Below are 26,045 nucleotides of genomic sequence, written 5' to 3'. Positions count from 1 at the left end.
CTGCTCGGCCACTGACCACAAGGCACTACAGAGGGTAGTGCGAATGGCCCTGTACATCACTGGTGCCAAGCTTCTTGCCATCCAGGACCTCTATACCAGGGGGCGTCAGAGGAAGGCCCTAAAAGTTATCAAAGACTCCAGCCACCCTAGTCATAAACTATTCACTCTGCCACTGCACGGCAAGCGGTACCGGAGCGCCAAGTCTCGGAACAAGAGGCTAAACAGCTTCTACCCCCAAGCCATACGACTCCTGAACATCTAATCAAATGGCTACCCAGACTATTTGCATTGCCCCCCCTCTTTTACACCGATGCTACTCTCTGTTGTTATCATCTAAGCATAGTCACTTTAATAACTCTACTTATATGTACATATTACCTCAACTAACTGGTGCCACAACACATTGACTCTGTACCGGTACCCCCCTGTATATAGTCTCGCTATTGTTACTTTACTGCTGCTCTTTAATTACTTGTTACTTATATTTCTTATTCTTACCCATATTTTTTTAAACTGCATTGTTGGTTTGGGGCTCGTAAGTAATCATTTCACTGTAAATTCCTGTTGTATTTGGCGCATGTGACTAATACAATTTTATTTGATTGGTTTGAATTAAACGGAAATGGTGCTGTACTGAACAACCATTTGAAAAAACTGGGAGTTGTTGGGGAATGCTGTCAGCATGGCCACTGCCCTTTTTAAATACGTTATTCATTGCTTAATGCCACATCTCGCCGCACCCACTAAACGGATGCAAATGCACCTCACGTCTGTTCAAGAATGTACAACGTTTTGGGGAAATGTGTCGTTCAGTACAAACCGTTCCGCAACATAGCAAATGTTCAAAATAGAGCTCTGTGGCCACTCACACCATTGGTGGGTTTCTCTCTCTTGCAACATTAGTGGCCTTTCTCTCTCAAAGGCCAATTAGCTAGTGCTACACAGTCCAGCACTCTGTTGCCGACACAGCTCTGTTGCCTCTCCTGTTATTTCCTTGTTTGGAATAGCTTCAGAAAAGAGTAGCATGAAAGCCTGTCTTTGTCAGCAGAGTCATTTTGTGTGATGGGGCCAGGCCTGTGACATTATAATTAAAATCATTGAATGGAGAGAGCTGAAGGGGTGAGTGTTATAAATGCTTGCCATTTGATGAAAGCAAGAGTTTCCACAATGAGTCAGACTTATTTTAATAAGTCCTCGAATTGGAGCTGGAGGTAGATCATTTCTAGATAATTTTATATTTTTACCTGAATACTCTTGAGTACTGAGGCATACCCTGCAGTCCTGAATGAACTCATTTGAGAAAGGCAATCTTTTGGAATAATTGTGCCACTGCTACTTCAACACTGTAAAGGCAAGTTTAAGCCATGCAGGGGATCTTGCCTGTGATGGGATCTTTAAGAATTGACAAATTAGGAAACGATTGTCACTCCTGTAGAACAGTGTTCTTAATTTAGAAGAAAGACGCCAGATTGGTGCACATTCAAACAAATCTGATCTAACAAAGTGGATATTTGCCAAATCCGGGGTTGACATCCATACAAGCATAGAGATAGTCACCTGGAATGCATTTCAATTAACAGGTGTGACTTGTTAATTTGTAGAACTGCTTTCTTTCTAATGCGTTTGAGCCAATCAGTTGTGTTGTGACAGAAGATAGTCCATATTATGGCAAGAACAGCTCAAATAAACAAAGAGAAATGACAGTCCATTATTACTTTAAGACATGATGGTCAGTCAATCTGGTAAATGTCAAGAACTTTGGAAGTTTCTTCATGTGCATTCGCAAAACCATCAAGCGTTATGATGAAACTGGCTCTCACCAGGACCGCCACAGGAAAGGAAGACCCAGAGTTACCTCTGCTGCAGAGGATAAGTTCATTAGAGTTAACTGCACCTCAGATTGCAGCCCAAATAAATGCTTCACAGAGTTCAAGTAACAGACACATCTCAACATTAACTGTTCAGAGTGAATCCGGCCTTCATGGTCGAATTTCTGCAAAGAAACCACTACTATCAAATGTATTGAAATCAATCAAATGTATTTATGATGCCCTTTTTACATCAGCCGATGTCACAAAGTGCTAAACAGAAACCCAGCCTAAAACCCCAAACAGCGAGCAATGCAGATGTAGAAGCACAGTGACTAGGAAAAACTCCCTAAAGAGGCAGGAACCAAGGAAGAAACCTAGAGAGGAACCAAGCTCTGAGGTATGGCCAGTCCCCTTCTGGCTGTGCCGGGTGGAGATTATAACAGTACATGGCCAAGATATTCAAAGGTTCATAGATGACCAGCAGGGTAAAATAATAATAATCACAGTGGTTGTAGAGGGTGCAACTGTTCAGCACCTCAGGAGTAAATATCAGTTGGCTTTTCATCACCGATCATTCAGAGTTAGAGACAGCAGGTGCGGTAGAGTGAGTCGAAAACAGCAGGTCTGGGACAAGGTAGCACGTCTGGTGAACAGGTCAGGGTTCCATAGCTGCAGGCAGCAACACAACCAGGTGGACTGGGGACAACAAGGAGTCATCAGGCCAGGTAGTCCTGAGGCATGGTCCTAGGTTTCAGGTCCTCAGAGAAAAGAGAGGGAGAAGAAGAGAGAGAATTAGAAGGAGCTTATACTTATATTCACACAGGACACTGGATAAGACAGGATAAATACTCCAGATATAGCCCCCCGGCACAAACTATTGCAGCATTATTACTGGAGGCTGAGACAGGAGGGGTCGAGAGACACTGTGGCCCCGTCCCACTATACCCCCAGACAGGGCCAACCAGGCAGATATCACCCCACCCACTTTGCCAAAGCACAGCCTCACATCGCTAGAGGGATATCTTCAACCACCAACCCTGAGACAAGGCCAAGTATAGCCCACAAGGTTCTCCCCCACGGCACAAACCCGAGGGGGGCGCCAACTCGGACAGGAAGATCACGTCAGTGACTCAACCCTCCTAGGGATGGCATGGAAGAGCACCAGTAAACCAGCCCCCGTTATAGGCAGAGACTTGCTTGGGCCAAGAAACACAAGCAATGGACATTTTTTTTAATGTATTTTTAATTTAACCTTTGTTTAACTAGGCAAGTCAGTTCTTATTTACAATGATGGCCTACCCTGGCCAAACCTTAACCCAGATGATGTTGGGTCAATTGTGCACTGCCCTATGGGACTCCCAATCTCGGCCAGTTGTATTACAGCCTGGAATCGAACCAGGGTCTATAGGGACGCTTCTAGCACTGAGATGCGGTGCCTTAGACTGCTGCGCCACTCGGGAGCCCCTCAAACATTAGACCGGTGGAAATCTGTCCTTTGGTCTGGTGAGTCCGTGTCTTTGTGAGACGCAGAGTAGGTGAACGGATGATCTCCACATGTGTGGTTCCTATTGTGAAGCATGGAGGAGGAAGTGTGATGGTGTGGGATGCTTTGCTGGTGACACCGTCAGTGATTTAATTAGAATTCAAGGCACACTTAACCAGCATGGCTACCACAGCATTCTGCAGCGATATGCCATCCTATCTGGTTTGCGCTTAGTGGGACTATCATTTGTTTTTCAACAGGACTATGACCCCCAAAAATGTTTGGTTACTACATGATTCCATATGTGTTATTTCATAGTTTTGATGTCTTCACTATTATTGTACAAAGTAGAAAATAATACAAATAAAGAAAAACCCTTTAATGAGTGGGTGTGTCCAAACTTTTGACTGGTACTGTATGTTTAATTTTTTATTTTATTTTACCTTGGCAAGTCAGTTAAGAACAAATCCTTATTTTCAATGACGGCCTAGGAACGGTCTAACCACTAGGCTACGCTGCCGACCCTGTTGAAGTCGGAAGTTTAGATACACCGTAGCCAAATACATTTAAACTTTGTTTTTCACAATTCCTGACATTTAATCCTAGTAAGAATTCCCTGTCTTAGGTCAATTAGGATCACCACTTTATTTTAAGAATGTGAAATGTCAGAATAATAGTAGAGAGAGATTTATTTCAGCTTTTATTTCTTTCATCACATTCCCAGTGGGTCAGAAGTTAATATGCACTCAATTCATATTTGGTAGCATTGCCTTTAAATTGTTTATCATGGGTCAAGTGTTTTGGGTAGCCTTCCACAAGCTTCCCACAATAATTTGGATGAATTTTGGCCCATTCCTCCTGACAGAGCTGTTGTAACTGAGTCAGGTTTGTAGGCCTCCTTGCTCGCACACGCTTTTTCAGTTCTGCCCACAAATGTTCTATAGGATTGAGGTCAGGGCTTTGTGATGGCTACTCCAATACCTTGACTTTGTTGTTCTTAAGCCATTTTGACACAACTTTGGAAGTATGCTTTGGAAGACCCATTTGCGACCAAGCTTTAACTTCCTGACTGATGTCTTGCGATGTTGTTTCAATATATCCACATAATTTTCCTCCTCATGATGCCATCTATTTTGTGGAGTACACCAGTCCCTCCTTCAGCAAAGCACCCCCACAACATGATGCTGGTGTTCTTTGGCTTGCAAATCTTCCCCTTTTTCCTCCAAACATGAAGATCGTCATTATGACCAAACAGTTCTATCTTTGTTTCATCAGACCAGAGGACATTTCTCAAAAAGTATGATCTTTGTCCCCATGTGCAGTTGCAAACCATAGTCTGGCTTTTTTATGGTTGTTTTGGAGAAGTGGCTTCTTCTTTGCGGAGCGGCCTTTCAGGTTATGTCGATATAGGACTCATTTTACTGTGGATATAGATACTTTTGTACCTTTTTCCTCCAGCATCTTCACAAGAACCTTTGCTGTTGTTCTGGGATTGATTTTCACTTTTCGCACCCAAGTACATTCATCTCTAGGAGACAGAATGTGTCTCCTTCCTGTGAGTGGTATGATGGCTGCGTGGTCCCATGGTGTGTTTATACTTGCGTACTATTGTTTGTACAGATGAGCCTGGCACCTTCAGGCGTTTGGAAATTGCTCCCAAGGATGAACCAGACTTGTGGAGGTCGCCAATTTTTTTCTGTGGTCTTAGCTGATTCCTTTTGATTTTCCCGTGATGTCAAGCAAAGAGGCAGTGAGTTTGAAGGTAGTTCTTGAAATACATCCACAGGTCCACCTCCAATTGACTCAGATGATGTCAATTAGCCTATCAGAAGCTTCTAAAGCCATGACATAATTTCCTGCAATTTTCCAAGCTGTTTAAAGGCACAGTCAACTTAGTGTATGTAAACCTCTGACCCACTGGAATTGCAAACAATTGTTGGAAAAATGACTTGTGTCATGCACAAAGTACCTAATTGTATGTAAACTTCAAACTTCAACTGTATGTTTAGATCTGAAACTAATATACTGTGAGTGTGGATGTGTCAGTTTAGTAGATGCATGGGGCTAAATGAAGGGATTGTACAGGGGACTTTGAACTCTGAGATGGGTTCACCTGTCCTACTACCATGTAGCCTATGGGAGCAGTTCTTTTCCTCTGTTATCAACCGGGCAGTTGGAGCCCTGAACACTGATTGGCTGAAAGCCGTGGTATATCAGACTGTTTACCGGGGGTATGACTTACTTGTTTAATGATCTAATTAGGTTGGTAACTAGTTTATAATAGGAATAAGGCACCTCAGGGTTTTATGGTATATGGCCAATATGCCACGGCTAAGGGCTGTATCCAGGCACTCCTCGTTGCATCGTGCTTAAGAGCAGCCCGCAGCTGTGTTGTTTTGGCCTTATTTCACACCCCATCAGGCCTTATTGCTTCATTCTACAACAGGATCCCTACATAGAAAGTGACACAAAGCAGGTTGTGGCCTCTGCAAGCTTTCTGTCCACTGGCCAACACTGTCTTTTCTGCATTGAGTTGGTTTACCTAACGCTCTGGGGTGAAGTTTCTCCCGGGTCCAGATCTAGAATCAACTTTCCCTCCCCCAATCTTAACCTTAACCAAGGGAAAATTGCTAAATTGATCTCAGATCAGCATCTAGGGGAAGCTTCACCCTACACCTTATACCTAACATCCTAGTTACATTTGTGAAGAAAGAGCCTGAAAAGTCTGGCTACGTTATGTCCCAAATTTTGTCTTCACTCCGTCTTCTCATCTGAGTTAGAAATCTCACAACAATAATGTGATGTCCGTGTTGTTATTTTGTTCCGTGTTCCCGAAACACATGGCAAGTATATTAAGCCATGCTAAATAAAATGAAGGCGTATCAAAATTCGCGGTCTTCACTCCGTCTTCTCATCTGAGTCAGAAATCTCACAACAATAATGTGATGTCCGTGTTGTTATTTTGTTCCGTGTTCCCGAAACACATGGCAAGTATATTAAGCCATGCTAAATAAAATGAAGGCGTATCAAAATTCGCGATAGAGTGTTTTTGATGCAATCTGGTACAGTTTTTTTGATCCCACTATTTGTTATTTTGCCACACAAGATGCAGTCTTTTTAAAATATTTTCCTTGAATTCCTTTGAAGTGAGCACAGTTTCATTGGACACATTTTAAGTGCAAGAATGAGAGCATAGATGGTGAGTGAACAGAGTGAGACTGATTGGAGTGGGGATTTATGGTTGGGTATAAGACTTACAGTGCCTTGCGAAAGTATTCACCCCCCTTGGCGTTTTTTCTATTTTGTTGCATTTACAACCTGTCATTTTTATTTGGTTTCATGTAATGGACATACACAAAATAGTCCAAATTGGTGAAGTGAAATTTAAAAAATTACTTCCAAAAAATTCCAAAACATTCAAAATGTAAAAGTGGTGCGTGTATATGTAGTCACCCCCTTTACTATGAAGCCCCTAAATAAGATCTGGTGCAACCAATTACCTTCAGAAGTCACACAATTACTTTAATAAAGTCCACATGTGTGCAATCTAAGTGTCACATGATCTCAGTATATTTACACCTTTTCTGAAAGGCCCCAGAGTTTGCCACACCACTAAGCAAGGTGCACCACCAATCAAGCGGCACTGTGAAGACCAAGGAGCTTTCCAAACAGGTCAAGGACAAAGTTGTGGAGAAGTACCGGTCAGGGTTGGGCAATAAAAAAATATCTGAAACTTTGAAGATCCCACGGAGCACCATTAAATCTATTATAAGAAATTGTTAAGAATATGGCACCACAACAAAGCTGCCAAGAGAGGGCCGCTCACCAAAACTCACGGACCAGGCAAGGAGGGCATTAATCAGAGAGGCAACAAAGAGACCAAAGATAACCCTGAAAGAGCTGCAAAGCTCCACAGTGGAGATTGGAGTATCTGTCCATAGGACCACTTTAAGCCGTACACTCCACAGAGCTGGGCTTTACGGAAGAGTGACCAGAAAAAAGTAAGCAAACATGTTTGGTGTTCACCAAAAGGCATGTGGGAGACTCTCCAAACATATGGAAGATGGTACTCTGGTCAGATGAGACTAAAATTGAGCTTTTTGGCCATCAGGGAAAACGCTATGTCTGGCACAAACCCAACACCTCTCATCACCCCGAGAACACTATCACCACAGTGAAGCATGGTGGTGGCAGCATCATGCTGTGGGAATGTTTTTCATAGGCAGGGACTGGGAAACTGGTCAGAATTTAAAGAATGATGGATGGCGCTAAATACAGGGAAATCTGTTTCAGTCTTCCAGAGATTTGAGACTGGGATGGAGGTTCACCTTCCAGCAGGACAATAACCTTAAGCATACTCCTAAAGCAACACTTGAGTGGTTTAAGGGGAAACATTTAAATGTCTTGGAATGGCCTAGTGAAAGCCCAGACCTCAATCCAATTGAGAATCTGTGGTATGACTTAAAGATTGCTGTACACCAGCGGAACCCATCCAACTTGATGGAGCTGGAGCAATTTTGCCTTGAAGAATGGGCAAAAATCCCATGTGGCAAGCTTATAGAGACATACCCGACTTGCAGCTGTAATTGCTGCAAAATGTGTCTCTACAAGGTATTTTTGGGGGGTGAATAGTTATGCACACTCAAGTTCAGTTTTTCTTTTGGTCTTATTTCTTGTTTGTTTCACAATAAAAATGATTTATCATCTTCAATGTGGTAGGCATGCTTTGTAAATCAAATGATACTAAACCCCCAAAATCCATTTGAATTCCAGTGTGTAAGGCAACAAAGTAGGAAAAATGCCATGAGGGGTGAATACTTTTGCAAGCCACTGTATCTCTGTGTCCACTATGCAAGCGCTGTGTTTGTGTGCATATGCGTGCATCTGTGTTTGTGTGCCAGGTTTAAGCATTTATTTGTCTTTGTCTTGGACATGTACACAAGAATACATGGGGTACTTATTAAAGAATCACCTTGGCCAAAAGTCAAACAAATAGTGAGGTACTGCTCAGCTTCAAGGTTTAATGGCCGAATGTCTGTATTGTGGAGATGGTATTTTATAACCTGATATAGTATTATGACAATTATTTTGGCACTCACGGGTCAAAGAAACAGTGTAACTTCAGGAAATAGTTTGTTTTTCTGTCGTCCCAATGAAGCCTATTTCTATTAACATAATACAATGATACTTAATGTGTGTGTGTGTGTGTGTGTGTCCTCAGATGAGGGAGCGGAGCAGCTCGGAGCCCAGTAGGAAGGTGCAGACCGAGATCAGTGTAAAAGTCTCTGAAGTGAGTACCATGTGGAATCCCCACTCTACCTACTGTAGTCTGTGTGTGTGTGTATTTAGAGCATCACATTGTCCATCTCATCTGCACCACAGATGCACCTCACTAGGATGACTTAAGTGTACTCAAGTCAATCCGCCTGCTTAGAAGCGTAATTCTGTGGTAATTTGATGCTTAAGATGATTGAAGTGCCAGAACTTGACGATTGTTTGAGAAAGTACACCTCGATGCTGGAGGATGGAACTACCAGTAAAATAAGTCACAGAAGATACTGGGCCATACACAGTATGCTCTATTTAGTTATGTGGTACTACGCTACTGGCCTCTTTTTGTTAAAGTGAAGATGTTCCTTGTGTGATGGCTGGTGCATGCAAGCTTGTGCAGTTGTTTTGGTATGAGCTGGCGATGCAAGAGTGATTCAGAATCTAATCACCCGTCTTTCAGGTCAACAGCAAGGGTTAAACACACACGTGTAAAAAATTAAATGGCCGGTCAACAGCAATGTTTTGGAAACCTACAGGGCTCGACATCGGCGGCTTCCAAACTGCGGGGCCAGAGGGGTTATTTACAGCATAAGAGATTACACCGAATGTTGACCTAAACTGTTGATGGCTTTCCAGGCAGTACCAAGAGACAGTGTTATAGATGGGTTTTGATACCCCCGCTGTGGGAAAACACACTGGCTTGTTTACTAGGCTTAATTTAAGGCACAGAGCTTTTAGCACTGGCTGGCTGCTAGTTACGGGAGAGCTACACTGGGGCTACAGGAAAACAGTTGTTAGCTGCTATACTGTACGCATAGCTTTTTGTATGAGTAAAGCAGGGCACAAGCCACCTGATTTGAAGTGTTTTCAGATGTGAGCAGCACATTGAATTCTTGAAAATAGAATCAGAGTGAAATTTACCCTTTGCCCAAGTTTAATTTAATTAATTGGCAGCAAAGCCATGGTTTTGATTCAAGTATACTGAACAAAAATATAAATGCAACAATTTCAACGATTTTACTGAGTTACAGTTCATATAAGGAAATCAGTGAACTGAAATTAATTTATTAGGCCCTAGTCAATGGATTTCAGATGACTAGGCAGGGTCGCAGCCATGGGTGGGCCTGGGAGGGCATACTGTAGGCCCACTCATTTGGGAGCTAGGCCCACCCATTGGGAAGCCAGGCCCAGTCAATCAGAATCAGTTTTTCCCCACAAAAGGACTTTATTACAGACATAAATAGTCCTCAGTTTCCTCAGCTGTCTGGGTGGCTGGTCTCAGATGGTCCCGCAGGTGAAGAAACCGGATGTGGAGGTCCTGGGCTGGCGAGGTTACACGTGGTCTTGGACGTACTGCCAAATTCTCTAAAACGATGTTGGAGGCGGCATATGGTAGAGAAATTAACATTAATCCTCTGGCAACAGCTCTGGTGGACATTCCTGCAGTCAATATACTAATTGCACGCTCCCTCAACATTTTTGAAATCTGTGGCATTGTGTTGTTTCAAATCAAATCAAATTGTATTTGTCACATACACATGGTTAGCAGATGTTAATGCGAGTGTAGCGAAATGCTTGTGCTTCTAGTTCCGACAATGCAGTAATAACCAACGAGTAATCTAACTAACAATTCCAAAACTACTACCTTATACACACAAGTGTAAAGGGATAAAGAATATGTACATAAAGATATATGAATGAGTGATGGTACAGAACGGCATAGGCAAGATGCAGTAGATGGTATCGAGTACAGTATATACATATGAGATGAGTATGTAAACAAAGTGGCATAGTTTAAAGTGGCTAGTGATACATGTATTACATAAAGATGCAGTAGATGATATAGAGTACAGTATATACGTAGACATATGAGATGAATAATGTAGGGTATGTAAACATTATATTAAGTAGCATTGTTTAAAGTGGCTAGTGACATATTTGACATCAATTCCCATTATTAAAGTGACTGGAGTTGAGTCAGTGTGTTGGCAGCAGCCACTCAATGTTAGTGGTGGCTATTTAACAGTCTGATGGCCTTGAGATAGAAGCTGTTTTTCAGTCTCTCGGTCCCAGCTTTGATGCACCTGTACCGACCTCGCCTTCTGGATGATAGCGGGGTGAACAGGCAGTGGCTCGGGTGGTTGTTGTCCTTGATGATCTTTATGGCCTTCCTGTGACATCGGGTGGTGTAGGTGTCCTGGAGGGCAGGTAGTTTGCCCCCGGTGAGGCGTTGTGCAGACCTCACTACCCTCTGGAGAGCCTTACGGTTGTGGGCGGAGCAGTTGCCGTACCAGGCGGTGATACAGCCCGACAGGATGCTCTCGATTGTGCATCTGTAGAAGTTTTTGTGTGCTTTTGGTGACAAGCCGAATTTCTTCAGCCTCCTGAGGTTGAAGAGGCGCTGCTGTGCCTTCTTCACGATGCTGTCTGTGTGGGTGGACCAATTCAGTTTGTCTGTGACAAAAGCTTTGACAAAACTGCACATTTTAAAGTGAACTTTTATTGTCCCCAGCACAAGGTGCACTTAATGATCATGCTGTTTAATCAGCTTCTTGATATGCCACACCTGTCAGGTGGATTAATTATCTTGCAAAGGAGAAATTCTCACTAACAGGGATGTAAACAAATGTATGCACAAAATTGGAGAGATAATCCTTTTGTCCGTATGGAAAATTCTCTGGGATCTTTTATTTCAGCTCATGAAACATGGGACGAACACTTTACATGTTGCGTTTATACAGTACCAGTCAAAAGGTTCGACACACCTACTCATTCCAGGGTTTTTCTATATATTTTTTTCATTTTCTACATTATAGAATAATAATGAAGACCTCAAAACGATCAAATAACACATATGGAATCATGTAGTAACCAAAAAAATGATTCAACAAATCAAAATATATTTTATATTTGAGATTCTTCAAAGTAGCCACCCTTTGCCTTGATGACAACTTTGCACACTCTTGGCATTCTCTCAACCAGCTTCACCTGGAATGCTTTTCCAACAGTCTTGAAGGAGTTCCCACATATGCTGAGCACTTGTTGGCTGCTTTTCCTTCACTCTGCAGTCCAACTCATCCCAAATCATTTCAATTGGGTGATTGTGGAGGCCAGGTCATCTGATGCAGCACTCAATCCCTCTCCTTCTTGGTCAAATAGCCATTACACAGCCTGGAGGTGTGTTGGGTCATTGTCCTGCTGAAAAACAAATTATAGTCCCACTAAGCGCAAACCAGATGGGATAGCATATCACTGCAGAATTCTGTGGTAGCCATGCTGGTTATAAGTGTGCACCTCCTCCATGCTTCATGGTGGGAACCACAGATGTGGAGATCATCCGTTTACCTACTCTGTGTCTCTCAAAGACACGGCGGTTAGAACCAAAAATCTAACATTTTGACTCATCAAACCAAAGGACAGATTTCCACCAATATAATGTCCATTGTTTGTTTCTTGGCCCAAGCAAGTCTCTTCTTATTATTGGTGTCCTTTAGTAGTGGTTTGTTTGCAGGAATTCGATAATGAAGACCTGATTCACACAGTCTCCTTTGAACAGTTGATGTTGAGATGTGTCTGCTACTTGAACTGTGAAGCATTTTTTGGCCTGCAATCTGAGTTACAGTTAACTCTAATGAACTGATCCTCTGCAGCAGAGGTCACTCTGAGTCTTCCTTTCCTGTAGTGGTCCTCATGAGAGACAGTTTTATCATAGTGCTAGATGGTTTTTGCCAATGCACTTGAAGAAGCTTTCAAAGTTATTGAAATGCTTCATGTCTTAAAGTAATGATGAACTGTCATTTCTCTTTGCTTATTTGAGCTGTTCTTGTCATAACATCGACTTGGTCTATTACCAAATAGGGCTATCTTCTGTATAACACCCGTACCTTGCCACAGCACTGATTGGCTACTTTGAAGAATTTGTTTAATGCTTATTTGGTTATAACATTATTCCATATGTGTTATTTCATTTTAATGTCTTCAATGTTATTCTACAATGTAGAAAATAGTAAGAATAAAGAAACACTCTTGAATGAGTAGTTGTGTCCAAACTTTTGACTGGTACTGTGTTTTTGTTCAGTATAATTACCTCATCAAACTGTTGGGACAAAATACAGCAGATGTAGGTATTGGTCCCGTGATTCACAAACATTGATCTACAGTACACAACATTTAAGGAGAATTGGCAAAACAAAACAAAAATCGAATTACAGTAGATTCATATTGCAATATGATATTCCTAATTTTAATCGAAATCGGAAAACCTAAAATAGAGGGATAGAAAACACCGAACAGGGAGAGGTAGTCAGAGGAGTGAAGGTGTTTGCTGTAGCATGAGAAGTCTGAGTCCTGTTTTGTGGGTCCTGAACATATGACATATAAAAAGCTTGGTGGAGATGGGGGAGCTTAGCATATTATTACAACCTCTTTCTCAAGGCCTTCCTCCACTTTTTATCTCTTTCTTTCTCTCTTGTGCTCTCTCGCTCTTTCTTTGTCGCTTTCATGCACCATTCTATATCGTTCCTCGCCCTATCTTCCTATCTCCCCCTATTTTCTCTCTCTCTCCCTGTATGTAAGGCAGTGACATAAGCAGTAATTGCCACCTCTCGCTCACACAGCCAACACCAAGGCCTTCACAGAGCCAATCCCTCCTGGAAAACACACTCGGCCCTGAACTTTTGCTTTGGAATTTCACAAGCATGATACAGAGAGCGTCTTCTCACAGGTCCTATCTAGTCAATTTCCATAGATTTTTATCAGGTCATTCAGATTTACAGTGCGTTTGGAAAGTTTTCAGACCCCTTGACTTTTTCCACATTTTGTTACATTACAGCCTTATTCTAAAATTGATTAAATATTTGTTTTCATCATCAATCTACACACAATACCCTTTAATGACAAAGCAAAAACAGGTTTTTAGAAAACTTTTTTATTTATTTAAATACCTTATTTACATACAGTACACTACCGTTCAAAAGTTTGGGGTCAGTTAGAAATGTCCTTGTTTTCCATGAAAATATATTTTAAATGATTTGCAAAATGAATAGGAAATATAGTCGACGTTGACAAGGTTATAAATAATTATTTTTAATTGAAATAATAATTGTGTCCTTCAAACTTTGCTTTCGTCAAAGAATCCTCCATTTGCAGCAATTACAGTCTTGCAGACCTTTGGCATTCTAGTTGTCAATTTGTTGAGGTAATCTGAAGAGATTTCACCCCATGCTTCCTGAAGCACCTCTCACAAGTTGGATTGGCTTGATGGGCACTTCTTACGTACCATACGGTCAAGCTGCTCCAACAACAGCTCAATAGGGTTGAGATCCGGTGACTGTGCTGACCAGCTGACTACTTCTTCCCTAAATAGTTATTGCATAGTTTGGAGCTGTGCTTTGGGCCATTGTCCTGTTTTAGGAGGAAATTGGCTCCAATTAAGCGCCGCCCACAGGCTATGCATGGCGTTGCAAAATGGAGTGATAGCCTTCCTTCTTCAAGATCCCTTTTACCCTCTACAAATCTCCCACTTTACCACCACCAAAGCACCCCCAGACCATCACACTGCTTCCACCATGCTTGACAGATGGCGTCAAGCACTCCTCCAGCATCTTTTCATTTTTTATGCAACTTTTTCCAATCTTTCGCTGTCCAGTGTCTGTGTTCTTTTGCCCATCTTTTATTTTTATTGGCCAGTCTGAGATATGGCCTTTTCTTTGCAACACTGCCTAGAAGGCCAGCATCATTTCTTCATTTCTCAGAACAAGAATAGACAGAGTTTCAGAAGAAAGGTGTTTGTTTCTGGCCATTTTGAGCATGTAACCGAACCCACAAATGCTGATGCTCCAGATACTCAACTAGTCTAAAGAAGGACAGTTTTATTGATTCTTTAATCAGAACAACAGTTTTCAGCTATACTAACTTAATTGCAAAAGGGTTTTCTAATAATCAATTAGCATTTGAAAATGATAAACCTGGATTAGCTAACACAACGTGCCATTGGAACACAGGATTGATAGTTGCTGATAATGGGCCTCCATACGCCTATGTAGACATTCCATTAATAATTTGCCGTTTCTAGCTACAATAGTCATTTACAACATTATCAATGTCTACACTGTATTTCGGATCAATTTTATGTTATTTAAATGGGCAAAAAAATTGCTTTTTTTTCAACAACAAGGACATTTCTAAGTGACCCCAAACCTGAACGGTAGTGCAAGTTTTCAGACCCTTTGCTATGAGACTCGAAATTAAGCTCAGGCGCATCCTGTTTCCATTGATCATCCTTGAGATGATGTTTCTACAACTTGATTGGACTCCACCTGTCGTAAATTCAATTGATTGGACATGATTTGGAAAGCTCACACCTATCTATACAAAGTCCCACAGTTGACAGTGTATGTCAGAGCAAAAACCAAGCCATGAGGTCGAAGGAATCATCTGTAGTGCTCCGAGACAGAATTGTGTCCAGGCGCAGATCTGGGGAATGGTACCAAAACATGTATGCAGCATTGAAGGTCTCCAAGAATACAGTGGCCTCCATCATTCTTAAATGGAAGAAGTTTGGAGACTCTTCCTAGAGCTGTGTAGTTATATTGACTTTTTTTCTGACTTGCAGCAGTAGATTTAGACTGTTTATTAGCATGTCTCATCATGTGTCATGCATTTTACATAGACGCTCCTCTTGCGTTCTAGTAGTCCATCTTGCGTTCTAGTAGTACTAAGAACTGGTGTTATTCTTATCTTATCGATTACAGCCTCAAGTCTTCTTGTGTAGGACGCTGTAAGCTTGGCACACCTGTATTTGGGGAGTTTCTCCCATTCTTCTCTGCAGATCCTCTCAAGCTCTGTCAGGTTGGATGGGGAGAGTTGCTGTACAGCTATTTTCAGGTCTCTCCAGAGATATTCGATTGGGTTCAAGTCCGGGCTCTGGCTGGGCCACTCGGGGACATTGTGAGACTTGTCCTGAGCGCTCTGGATCAGGTTTCCGTCAAGGATCTCTCTGTACTTTGCTTCGTTCATCTTTTGTACGACCCTGACTAGTCTCCCAGTCCCTGCTGCTAAAAAACATCCCCACAACATGATGCTGCCACCACCATGCTTCACCGTAGGGATAATGGCAGGTTTCCTCCAGACGTGACGGTAGGCATTCAGGCCAAAGAGTTCAGCCCTTGTTTCATGAGACCAGAGAATCTTGTTTCTCAAGGTCTGAATCCTTTAGGTGCCATTTGGCAAACTCCAAGCGGGCTGTCAAGTGCCTTTTAGTGGCTTCCGTCTGGCCACTCTGCCATAAAGGCCTGATTGGTGAAGTGCTGCAGAGATTGTTGTCTTTCTGGAAGTTTCTCCCATCTCCACAAAGGAAGTCTGGAGCTCTAGTACTTTTCTAAGGACTGGTGTTAGTTATTCTTATCTTATGCTATTGTATCATATGCTGTAGCAATCACATCATTCTATTCATCGTGTATTAGTACTGGTATTAATTATATTTTCTGTGCATTTTGTTCTTTTCATGTCTTACATAATAGTTATATTATGCATTTTGGCTGCCACTCTTAATGCTGTGAAAAATGCTCGCACATTCAGGTGTAAGTTGATATTATTCTTTTTCTACACACAGTATGCATATGGCATGGCTGCCAACATCACAACGTGGAAGCAAATGCTGGTTAGACTCCGTATACATCACCTAGGTGGATGTTGTGTTATTCATGCATGGCTGTATGTTCTGTATTATCTGCACATAGTGTTATGGCATGGTTCCTATTATTACAAAAGCACACAGGGAGGTTGTGGTTACATAGAGGGCAACACTAGCTATCCCTTACACAGCATCTGCTGGAGCATTGCAGTATGATGGCGCATGATTTGTATGAGAGTAGTAAACAAGTTTATGTGCATTATCATGCATGTTTGTACATAGTGCATATGAAGGCATCTTCTACCCTGATGCAGCTCACTGAGCGTGACTCATATCTACCAACCTGTGCTGTTCCAAATGTGTGGGTGCTACGTGCTAACACTGTTCAGCAGTCAAGCAGCGTGATATCTTGTGCTACTCGAATGGCGTTAGTCTGTCATCGGCAAAACATTACTGGGTCTTTTCATCACTAGTTATATTCACAGGACTGCAGCCTCATTATCAAGTTGATCCTCCTGCCTAACCCTAACCTCTCTTCCTCAGATTTTAAGTGATCATCTTGGACCTTAGTGGGAAAGCTGACATGTACACCTGTGCGATGACTAATCAAGATTTGCTATAGTTTCAGCGTTTTGGATGAGCTGTTGATACTAGCATTACCTAGCATGTGTTGGGCTTGCTAAACACCCACAAGGTAATCAGTGTTGGCGATCAAGCATTCATTGCCTCTTATGGGAAAGCCTGTTAGAGCTCATTCAGACACTCTTACACGCATGCTTACAGTGCATTTGTAAAGTATTCAGACCCCTTGAGTTTTCCCCCACATTTTGTTACGATACAGCCTTATTCTAAAATGGATTAAAAAGTTTTGTTCTCTCATCAATCTACACACAATACCCCATAATGACAAAGCAAGAACAGGTTTTAGGCATTTTTGCTAATTTGATACAAAAAATAAAAAACACTTTTACTTTACTCAGTACTTTGTTGAAGCACCTTTGGCAGCGATTACAGCCTCAAGTCTTCTTGTGTAGGACGCTGCAAGCTTGGCACACCTGTATTTGGAGAGTTTCTCACAATCTTCTCTGCAGATCCTCTCAACTGTCAGGTTGGATGGGGAGAGTTGCTGTACAGCTATTTTCAGGTATCTCCAGAGATATTCGATTGGGTTCATGTCCGGGCTCTGGCTGGGCCACTCGGGGACATTCTGAGACTAGTCCCGAAGCCACTCCTGCTTTGTCTTGGCTGTGTGCTTAGGGTCGTTGTCCTGTTGGAAGGTGAACTGTTGCCCAAGTCTGAGGTCCTGAGCGCTCTGTATCAGGTTTCCGTCAAGGATCTCTGTACTTTGCTTCGTTCATCTTTTGTACGACCTTGACTAGTCTCCCAGTCCCTGCTGCTGAAAAACATCCCCACAACATGATGCTGCCACCACCATGCTTCACCGTAGGGATAGTGCCAGGTTTCCTCCAGATGTGACGGTGGGCATTCAGGCCAAAGAGTTCAGCCCTTGTTTCATGAGACCAGAGAATCTTGTTTCTCAAGGTCTGAATCCTTTAGGTGCCATTTGGCAAACTCCATGCGGGCTGTGAAGTGCCTTTTACTGAGGAGTGGCTTCCGTCTGGCCACTCTGCCATAAAGGCCTGATTGGTGAAGTGCTACAGAGATTGTTGTCCTTCTGGAAGTTTCTCCCATCTCCACAAAGGAACTCTGGAGCTCTAGTACTTTTCTAAGGACTGGTGTTATTCTTATCTTATGCTATTGTATCATATGCTGTAGCAATCACTTCATTCTAGTCATCGTGTATTAGTACTGGTATTAATTATATTTTCTGTGCATTTTGTTCTTTTCATGTCTTACATAATAGTTATATTATGCATTTCGGCTGCCACTCTTAATGCCCGTGAAAAATGCTCGCACATTCAGGTGTAAGTTGATATTCTTCCTTTTCTACACACAGTATGCATATGGCATGGCTGCCAACATCACAACGTGGAAGCAAATGCTGGTTAGACTCCGTATACATCACCTAGGTGGATGTTGTGTTATTCATGCATGGCTGTATGTTCTGTATTATCTGCACATAGTGTTATGGCATGGTTCCTATTATTACAAAAGCACACAGGGAGGTTGTGGTTACATAGAGGGCAACACTAGCTATCCCTTACACAGCATCTGCTGGAGCATTGCAGTATGATGGCGCATGATTTGTATGAGAGTAGTAAACAAGTTTATGTGCATTATCATGCATGTTTGTACATAGTGCATATGAAGGCATCTTCTACCCTGATGCAGCTCACTGAGCGTGACTCATATCTACCAACCTGTGCTGTTCCAAATGTGTGGGTGCTACATGCTAACACTGTTCAGCAGTCAAGCAGCGTGATATCTTGTGCTACTCGAATGGCGTTAGTCTGTCATCGGCAAAACATTACTGGGTCTTTTCATCACTTGACTTTTTTCCCACATTTTGTTACGATACAGCCTTATTCTAAAATGGATTAAATAGTTTTGTTCTCTCATCAATCTACACACAATACCCCATAATGACAAAGCAAGAACAGGTTTAGGCATTTTTGCTAATTTGATACAAAAAAACTAAAAAAACTTTACTCAGTACTTTGTTGAAGCACCTTTGGCAGCGATTACAGCCTCAAGTCTTCTTGTGTAGGATGCTGCAAACTTGGCACACCTGTATTTGGGGAGTTTCTCACAATCTTCTCTGCAGATCCTCTCAACTGTCAGGTTGGATGGGGAGAGTTGCTGTACAGCTATTTCCAAGTGTCTCCAGAGATATTCAATTGGGTTCAAGTCCGGGCTCTGGCTGGGCCACTCTGGGACATTCTGAGACTTGTCCTGAAGCCACTCCTGCTTTGTCTTGGCTGTGTGCTTAGGGTCGTTGTCCTGTTGGAAGGTGAACATTTGCCCAAGTCTGAGGTCCTGAGCGCTCTGGATCAGGTTTCCGTCAAGGATCTCTCTGTACTTTTTTCCGTTCATCTTTTGTACGACCTTGACTAGTCTCCCAGTCCCTGCTGCTGAAAAACATCCCCACAACATGATTCTGCCACCACCATGCTTCACCGTAGGGATAGTGAAGTTTCTCCCATCTCCACAAAGGAACTCTGGAGCTCTGTCAGATTGACCATCGGGTTCTTGGTCACCTCCCTGACCAAGGCCCTTCTCCCCCGATTGCTCAGTTTGGGTTAACACAACACAATGCCACAGATGTCTTAAGTTTTGAGGGCACTTGCAATTGGCTTGCTTACTGCAGGAATGTCCACCAGATCAGTTGCCAGAGAATTTAATGTTCATTTCTCTACCTTAAGCCGGCTCCAACTGCGTTTTAGAGAATTTGACGGTACATCCAACCTGCCTCACAACCGCAGACCATGTGTATGGCTATGTGTGGTCGAGCGGTTTGCTGATGTCAACGTTGTGAACAGTGTGCCCCATGGTGACAGTTGGGTTAAGGTATGCGTTTTAGAGAATTTGACAGTACGTCCAACCGGCCTCACAACCGCAGAACACATGTATAGTGTCGTTTGGGCGAGCGGATGGTGACGGTATGAGCAGGCATAAGCTACAGGCAACAAACATAATTGCATTTAATCCATGGCAATTTGAAGCATAGAGATACCGTGACGAGATCCTGAGGCCCATTGTCATGACATTCATCCGCCGCCATCATCTCGTGTGTCAGCATGATAATGCACGGCCACATGTCGCAAGGATCTGTACAGAATTCCTGGATGCTTGAAATGTCCCAGAAATGTCCCATGGCTTGCATACTCACCAGACATGTCACCCGCTGAGCATGTTTTGGATGCTCTGGAATGACGTGCACGACAGCGTGTTCCAGTTCCCACAAATATCAATCATCATTGCACAGCAATTAAAGAGGAGTGGGACAACATTCTGCAGGCCACAGTCAACAGCCTGATCAACTCTATGCAAAGGAGATGTGTCGCACTCCTTGAGGCAAGTGGTAGTCACACCAGATATTGTTTTCTGATCCACGCCCCTATTATTTTTTAAGGTATCTGTGACCAACAGATGCACATCTGTATTCCCGGCCATGTGTAATCCATAGATTAGGGCCTAATGAATTTATTTGAATTGATTGACTTCCTTATATAAACTGTAACTCAGTAAAATCCCCAAAATGGTTGCATAAAGCGCTTCTATTTTTGTTCAGTATATCTAACCTCTACAGGATCGGTAGGTCCCCCGTAGGATGGTTGCGCTAACGTAGGCTAATGTGGTTAGCATGAGGCTGTAAGTAACAAGAACATTTCCCAGGACATAGACCTATCTGTTATTGGCATAAGATTTAAATTCTTATCAATCTAACTGCACTGTTCAATGTACAGTAGTTACAATATGTCAGTGAATGAATACCATGCTATTGTTTGATGAGAGTGTACAGTTATGAACTTGAAAATGTATTAATAAACCAATTTGGCACATTTGGGCAGTCTTGATACAACATGCTGAACAGAAATACAATGGTTCATTGGATCAGTCTTGAACTTTGCACATACACTGCCTCCATCTAGTGGCAGCAGAGGGAGAGAGCAGACCCGTAAAGCTTAAATAACCACCCAATAACGTAGGCATGAATGATTCTTGCCTCTAATTGGTACCATCTCAGCTGATGCGTCAGCTGAGGCGGGGCACTCGGGTTTCCTTTCTGAACTGGCTCCGCTTAATTTCTGAATCATGTTTCGAAGAGAACTGCCAGATGTAATTTTAGATTGTTGTTAGTTTGCAAATGTGTCGCATGTTTTAAGTACAGTAATCAAATTATTTCTAACTAGGAGTAGGAATAGTTTACTCATTTGTCTGCATTGGGCTTGTTAGCTAAGCTCTTTGGGCCTTATAGCATGTTGATTATAGCATTTTAGGAGCTGCATTTCCTCTCAAATCCTTTCATAAATGTATTTTAGTTTTAGACACAGCCAATATAAGTATGTAACATGACAAAATAGTAATGCATGTAAAGGTAATGCATTTTCTGGGTGAATTTCTGGCTAGTTAACATGAATATCTTATAAGAGTTGAAATAATGAGTCAAGATGAACACGCAGGTATTCTTCTCTTGTTTTTATGACAGAAGTGTTTCATAACAAGAGTTATTGGTCTCCATCAGGGACAGCCAGTGTATGTGCTTCAAGGGGAAAAAATGGTCCTGTGTGTTTAAAGGTCTGGGACGATTTCTGGTCCCAGTCCGTCCCTGGTGTCCATTGTGTGTTATGGGCAGCCTCCTCTGACGGGCCATGTTGCTGCATATTAAGAAAGACAAATTCTGTGAGCTATGAGCTGCTTCTCTCTGTTGGACATTTCATACACTTTCAGCTGGATTTCCAGAAAAATTTAATGATCTTGGTTAAATATAGATATCAGGGCTTGTAAGTAGAGTTTTATATTACCGTAAATAGAGTAGACTTTTGTATTTTACAGTAAAACAAGTAGTGTTATATTTTACAGTAAAACGACTAAACTGCGAAGCAATCATTATTTTTTGGATTGGTGATTCAACCAAATGTTCTCATGGAATTTCACAATAAATTCCACTTTGTCCGTAATGGGCACACGACTACTCAGTGTAAAGATTTGTCTCTGCAACAAAGTCAAACATTGCTGTCTGCTTTCTATAAACGTTCCTATTGTGTATGTTTTAAAAATCACGTTAGCCCACTGAGCTAAAGCCTAGGCCTACACAGGTGTGTTCAAGGTTACTCATCATAGTCTTGCAGCCTACACACACACACTGAAAGGCTGCTGCTCCGTCTCAGCATCAGCATCACCGCGGCTCTCTTCCTCCGCGCTTTTCCCTTTCCACACTGTCGCTCAGTCATCGTCTGGGAAAGCAGAGGAGGAGAGGAGAGGGAGCAGGTTCTCAGGTTGGAGGGGGCCAAGCCTGTGGCTCGCTGGCGAGCAAGACCATGCATTTGTATGTGTGCTGGACTTTAAGATTGCGTTAGGATCATGAATGCCTTCAGCATTGTGGAGGAGGAATCTAGTTTCTCAGAGGGGCCCCACTTCCGATAGCAGCTATCCGCGTGCCTTCTCTCCTGTGGCGGCTTACTACTCTTCTCCCCCACCCCCCTCTTTCTTTTCTTCTTCTTCTCCCCCTCTTTTCCATCTCACTCATTTTGTGGCGGCGATGAATTCAAGCACAGGTTGAGCTTTTCTGCCCTGCAATGGATTGTCTTTGCATTGTCACAACTAAGGTAAGAGAATTGGTGCCATTGATAGACATAACGAGAGAGGAGGGATGCAGTGAGAACGGAAGGGAAGAAGCTCTGTTTGTGTCTGTCCTCCAGTGTTGGTTGATCTGCATATTTCCGCTGCCTGCTCAAGGAATGTGTGTGTGTGTGCGCATCTGTGTGTGTGTGTGTGTGTGTGTGTGTGTGTTATGGCCAGTGGTTCACATTTCATGTTTAAGTGTGATTTATTCCCCCCCTACACTCCCAAGTTGTGTGTGTCCATCTATCCACAACGGTCTTAACAGGCTTAAAGCCCCGCTGGGGAGCGACAGCACCTCTATTGAAAATGTCACACTACCAGAACTTGTCGGAAACTTCAGTCAGTCCTCCGCTGTTGCCTTCAGAGAGATAATGACCCTCTTTGTTGTGAAGTCCGGAACATCCTTTTTGATCAGGGGCTAAACAATAGCTTATAGCAGAGCTTGGCTGGGCTGCATCTGGAATCAATTAAGGGGAAGCCTCTTTCCCAGCTGTCCACAATTAGCAGTAGAGTAAAGTATCACTGTGGTTATTTGAATGCAGCAGTTTATTGAGGACATGCACATCCTCTCTGATTTATGTTTGTTGTAAGAGACCAGCAGACTGACCAAGTAGTCAATCTGACAAATGAGAACAATTTTGACTGTGTTAATGGTTTTTATCTTTTTATAATTTTGTCTTGGCAGAAGTGTGAAAGCGGTAGTCAAGGTTTGTTTTTGGGCAGGAAAGAATACCAGGTGTAAGACCTGCTTTGGTGAAGGGGGAAGTATCCCCTAGATGCTGATCTTGGGTCAGTTTAGCATTTTTCCCACTAATGTTTAAGGTTATGATTATGAGAGCCGAGATCCAAGGGAAAAAGTAATTCCAGAGCACCTGCTTTGCAGTCATTCTCATAAAGTTATGTTTGGACTGAATTGTATTGACTAATCATGGAATCCAAGGAAGCCTCATAAGACCCTTAAACTCTGTCATTACTAGAGCTATTCCCTCCATCTCGGATGACACAAATAACATCAAGGTATTGTTCATTGGGTACCAAAAGATAGAAAAGACTGAAACAAGCGAGGGTCTACCTTGGCTTGTCCAATATAAAATGCAAAAGTGTTTCAAAATGTTTTCCGTTGTGTGCCCTAATGAACACGACGCAGCAACTCCTAGAATAGATGATGATCATGTTAATTCCCTTTCTAAAAGCCTGGTTAAATATTTATGTTTGTTTCCATGCCATGTTAAATCCATGATGGAGAACCATGTTTTCATTGCAATGTACTCATTAGGAAAATGTTGTTGAGTGAACAGTTCCCTCATTCCCTCAAAACCATTACAGTAATCAGGTTTCTGAGTTAGGCAAAGCAAAAACTAAAACAAATCCTCCTGTGCAGTCAGAAAGCAGGTGGAGCTCATGAAGAATGACGTTTTTCACTAGTTACCGGCTTTGATTGAATAGGACCCTCAGCTGTGTGGGTCTTTATGTTTTGCAAGGAGGGTGCATGTTTGTGTGTGTGTGTGTGTGTGTGTGTGTGTGTAAGACAGATGGAGATTGAAACAGATTACATAGATATAGAATGAATAGACTGGGCTTCGAACCTCTAACCCTTGCAATTTGACACGTAAACTCATTGGTACACTTGCAATGGCTGCCGGGTATTGTGACGCAATCATTTCCATTGTAATGTAGAATGTTCATTCAAGTTGATGTTAGCTGATGTGGCTCATGCAATGGAATGTATGTTTTGTAACGCCAGTTGAGTTGAATCAACAAATCACAGCATATTGATGGTTACACTTCCTGCTTTTACTTCCTCCTATGCTAGGTTGAAAATATACAGGTTAAGACAATGTCGTCACAAATCTGGGACCAATGCCATTGCTAACTTCCAGCGGCGTTGCTAACTAGCGTAGCTGGTCCCATTGTTGCGAAGAGTTATGGGATATTAGAATCCCGTTGTTTTAACCTTTGTCATAGTCTACCTCGCTCCTATAGGTACACTCGCAGTGGGCGCCTGTCCACTCATTATTCCGTCATTGACTTGAATGCTCTATTCATTCTATTTCTATGGCAGCACATGCAGTCAGTAGCGAAGTAGAGGAGAAAATGGGCGCTTTATAAAAATATGACATTTTTTTTAATATATTTGAAAGTTTAGAACGGAAACCGTGGGTTGACCAATAACCGTCATCCAAAATTCCATGACCGTCACTTTGAGGGCAACCTCTGTTAAAGTATCTAGGTCTGTGGCAAACTAATGCAGGGATTACCAAACTCGGTCCTAGGGTGCACACTTTAGTTTTTTCCCCCTAGCACCACAGAGCTGATTCAAATAATCAAAGCTTGATGAGGATGAGTTGGTTATTTGAATCAGCTGTGTGTGTGTGTGGGGGGGGGGGGCGCGCGCACATCTATTATTGACACAAAATATACAAAAAGAGCCCTTAGGGCACACTGCTCACAGTATGACTCGAGCCATAGGAGAGAGGATGAGAAATGGATGCCCATATACAAAAGGAAGACCTTATCCAATTTGCCGTATTGGAACACCTCTGTTGAACAACTGCCACACTCCTCCTGCCTCCTGTGACAGTCATCCTCAGTATACTGGGTTCATCATTTACAACTTGGATTTCATTGTCTGAGCTATGATCTAAGTGATGGGACATCTATGCAGACATGTATTCTGCATATACTCCTGGTACTAGTTCTGTGTTCGTGCTTTCTTTTCAAAATATGTGCCATCACGATTGGATATCCCAGTAGACGTGTCAACACTGACACTATGCATGGTTGGTTGTTGAGGTGGTCTTTGAAAGTGTCTGTGACTGTGCTTGTCGACACTTGGCCACAGAATGATACCTTAATTAGCCTCCCAGAAGGCATTTGGATGGCATGTGAAGACTGTGTCAAAGGGTTATTGGGACATTAGACTTTGTTACCACATTGGGTCATGTAAGGCCATCACCTTCTTTCTGTGATAGTGTGGGTGGGTGGGTGGGTGGGTGGGTGGGTGGAGGCCACAGACTGCCTTTGCACCTGGTTCACACCACGCAGAAAATGCTGATCAAGCCACTGGAGTCACTACCCTCCCAGCTGGTGCACATGATTCCCTAAACTGGCTGCATGCATTTACCTGGACTGCCCAGCTGACCTAAAAAAAATGCCTAACATTCCTAGCCTGGACAAGTGAGCATAGCTGGGAGAGATTGTATTGTCAGGAATACACATCCTAAAGATAATGACATTTCACATGAAGAGAGATAGAGAGAGATGTGGTAGTCAGCAGATGACTTGCTGTTGGCTGATTAGTTTTACTGTTACTCTGTCTGGCCCCACATGAAAAAGGGAGGGGAATGGGCAAGGTATATGCAAATGAGCTCTGTAGTACTTACTGTAGTTAAAATAAAGTGGTGTTTTGCGGACTGCAGTGTTTTTGCGGACAATATTGTAGTATTTACTACAGTGTTTTTAAGTGGGTGGATAGTATTTTGCAGTATACTACAGCATTCTATAGTAAGTACGACACACATATTCTACAGTATACTACAGTTTATTAAAAAATGTTGTACTGTAGTATTCCATAGGAAACTGTAGGATTTTTCATGTGTGT

General features: G+C 42.5%; 1 protein-coding gene across 1 annotated transcript in view; it reads left to right on the top strand.

Moving 5' to 3' along the window:
- Nucleotides 1-9,043, top strand: part of LOC109891842 (disks large 1 tumor suppressor protein-like) — a 98,768-nt gene extending 89,725 nt beyond the window's left edge. The window contains exons 4-5 of the mRNA XM_020484318.2: nt 8,516-8,584; nt 9,026-9,043. Of these exons, the coding sequence (XP_020339907.1) occupies nt 8,516-8,584; nt 9,026-9,043 (87 nt within the window). The remainder of the gene's footprint in view (nt 1-8,515; nt 8,585-9,025) is intronic.
- Nucleotides 9,044-26,045: the final 17,002 nt, after the last annotated feature.

Source organism: Oncorhynchus kisutch, linkage group LG6, assembly GCF_002021735.2.
Source record: "Oncorhynchus kisutch isolate 150728-3 linkage group LG6, Okis_V2, whole genome shotgun sequence".
NCBI classification, from domain to species: domain Eukaryota; kingdom Metazoa; phylum Chordata; class Actinopteri; order Salmoniformes; family Salmonidae; genus Oncorhynchus; species Oncorhynchus kisutch.
This window is presented reverse-complemented; position numbering and strand designations above follow the sequence as displayed.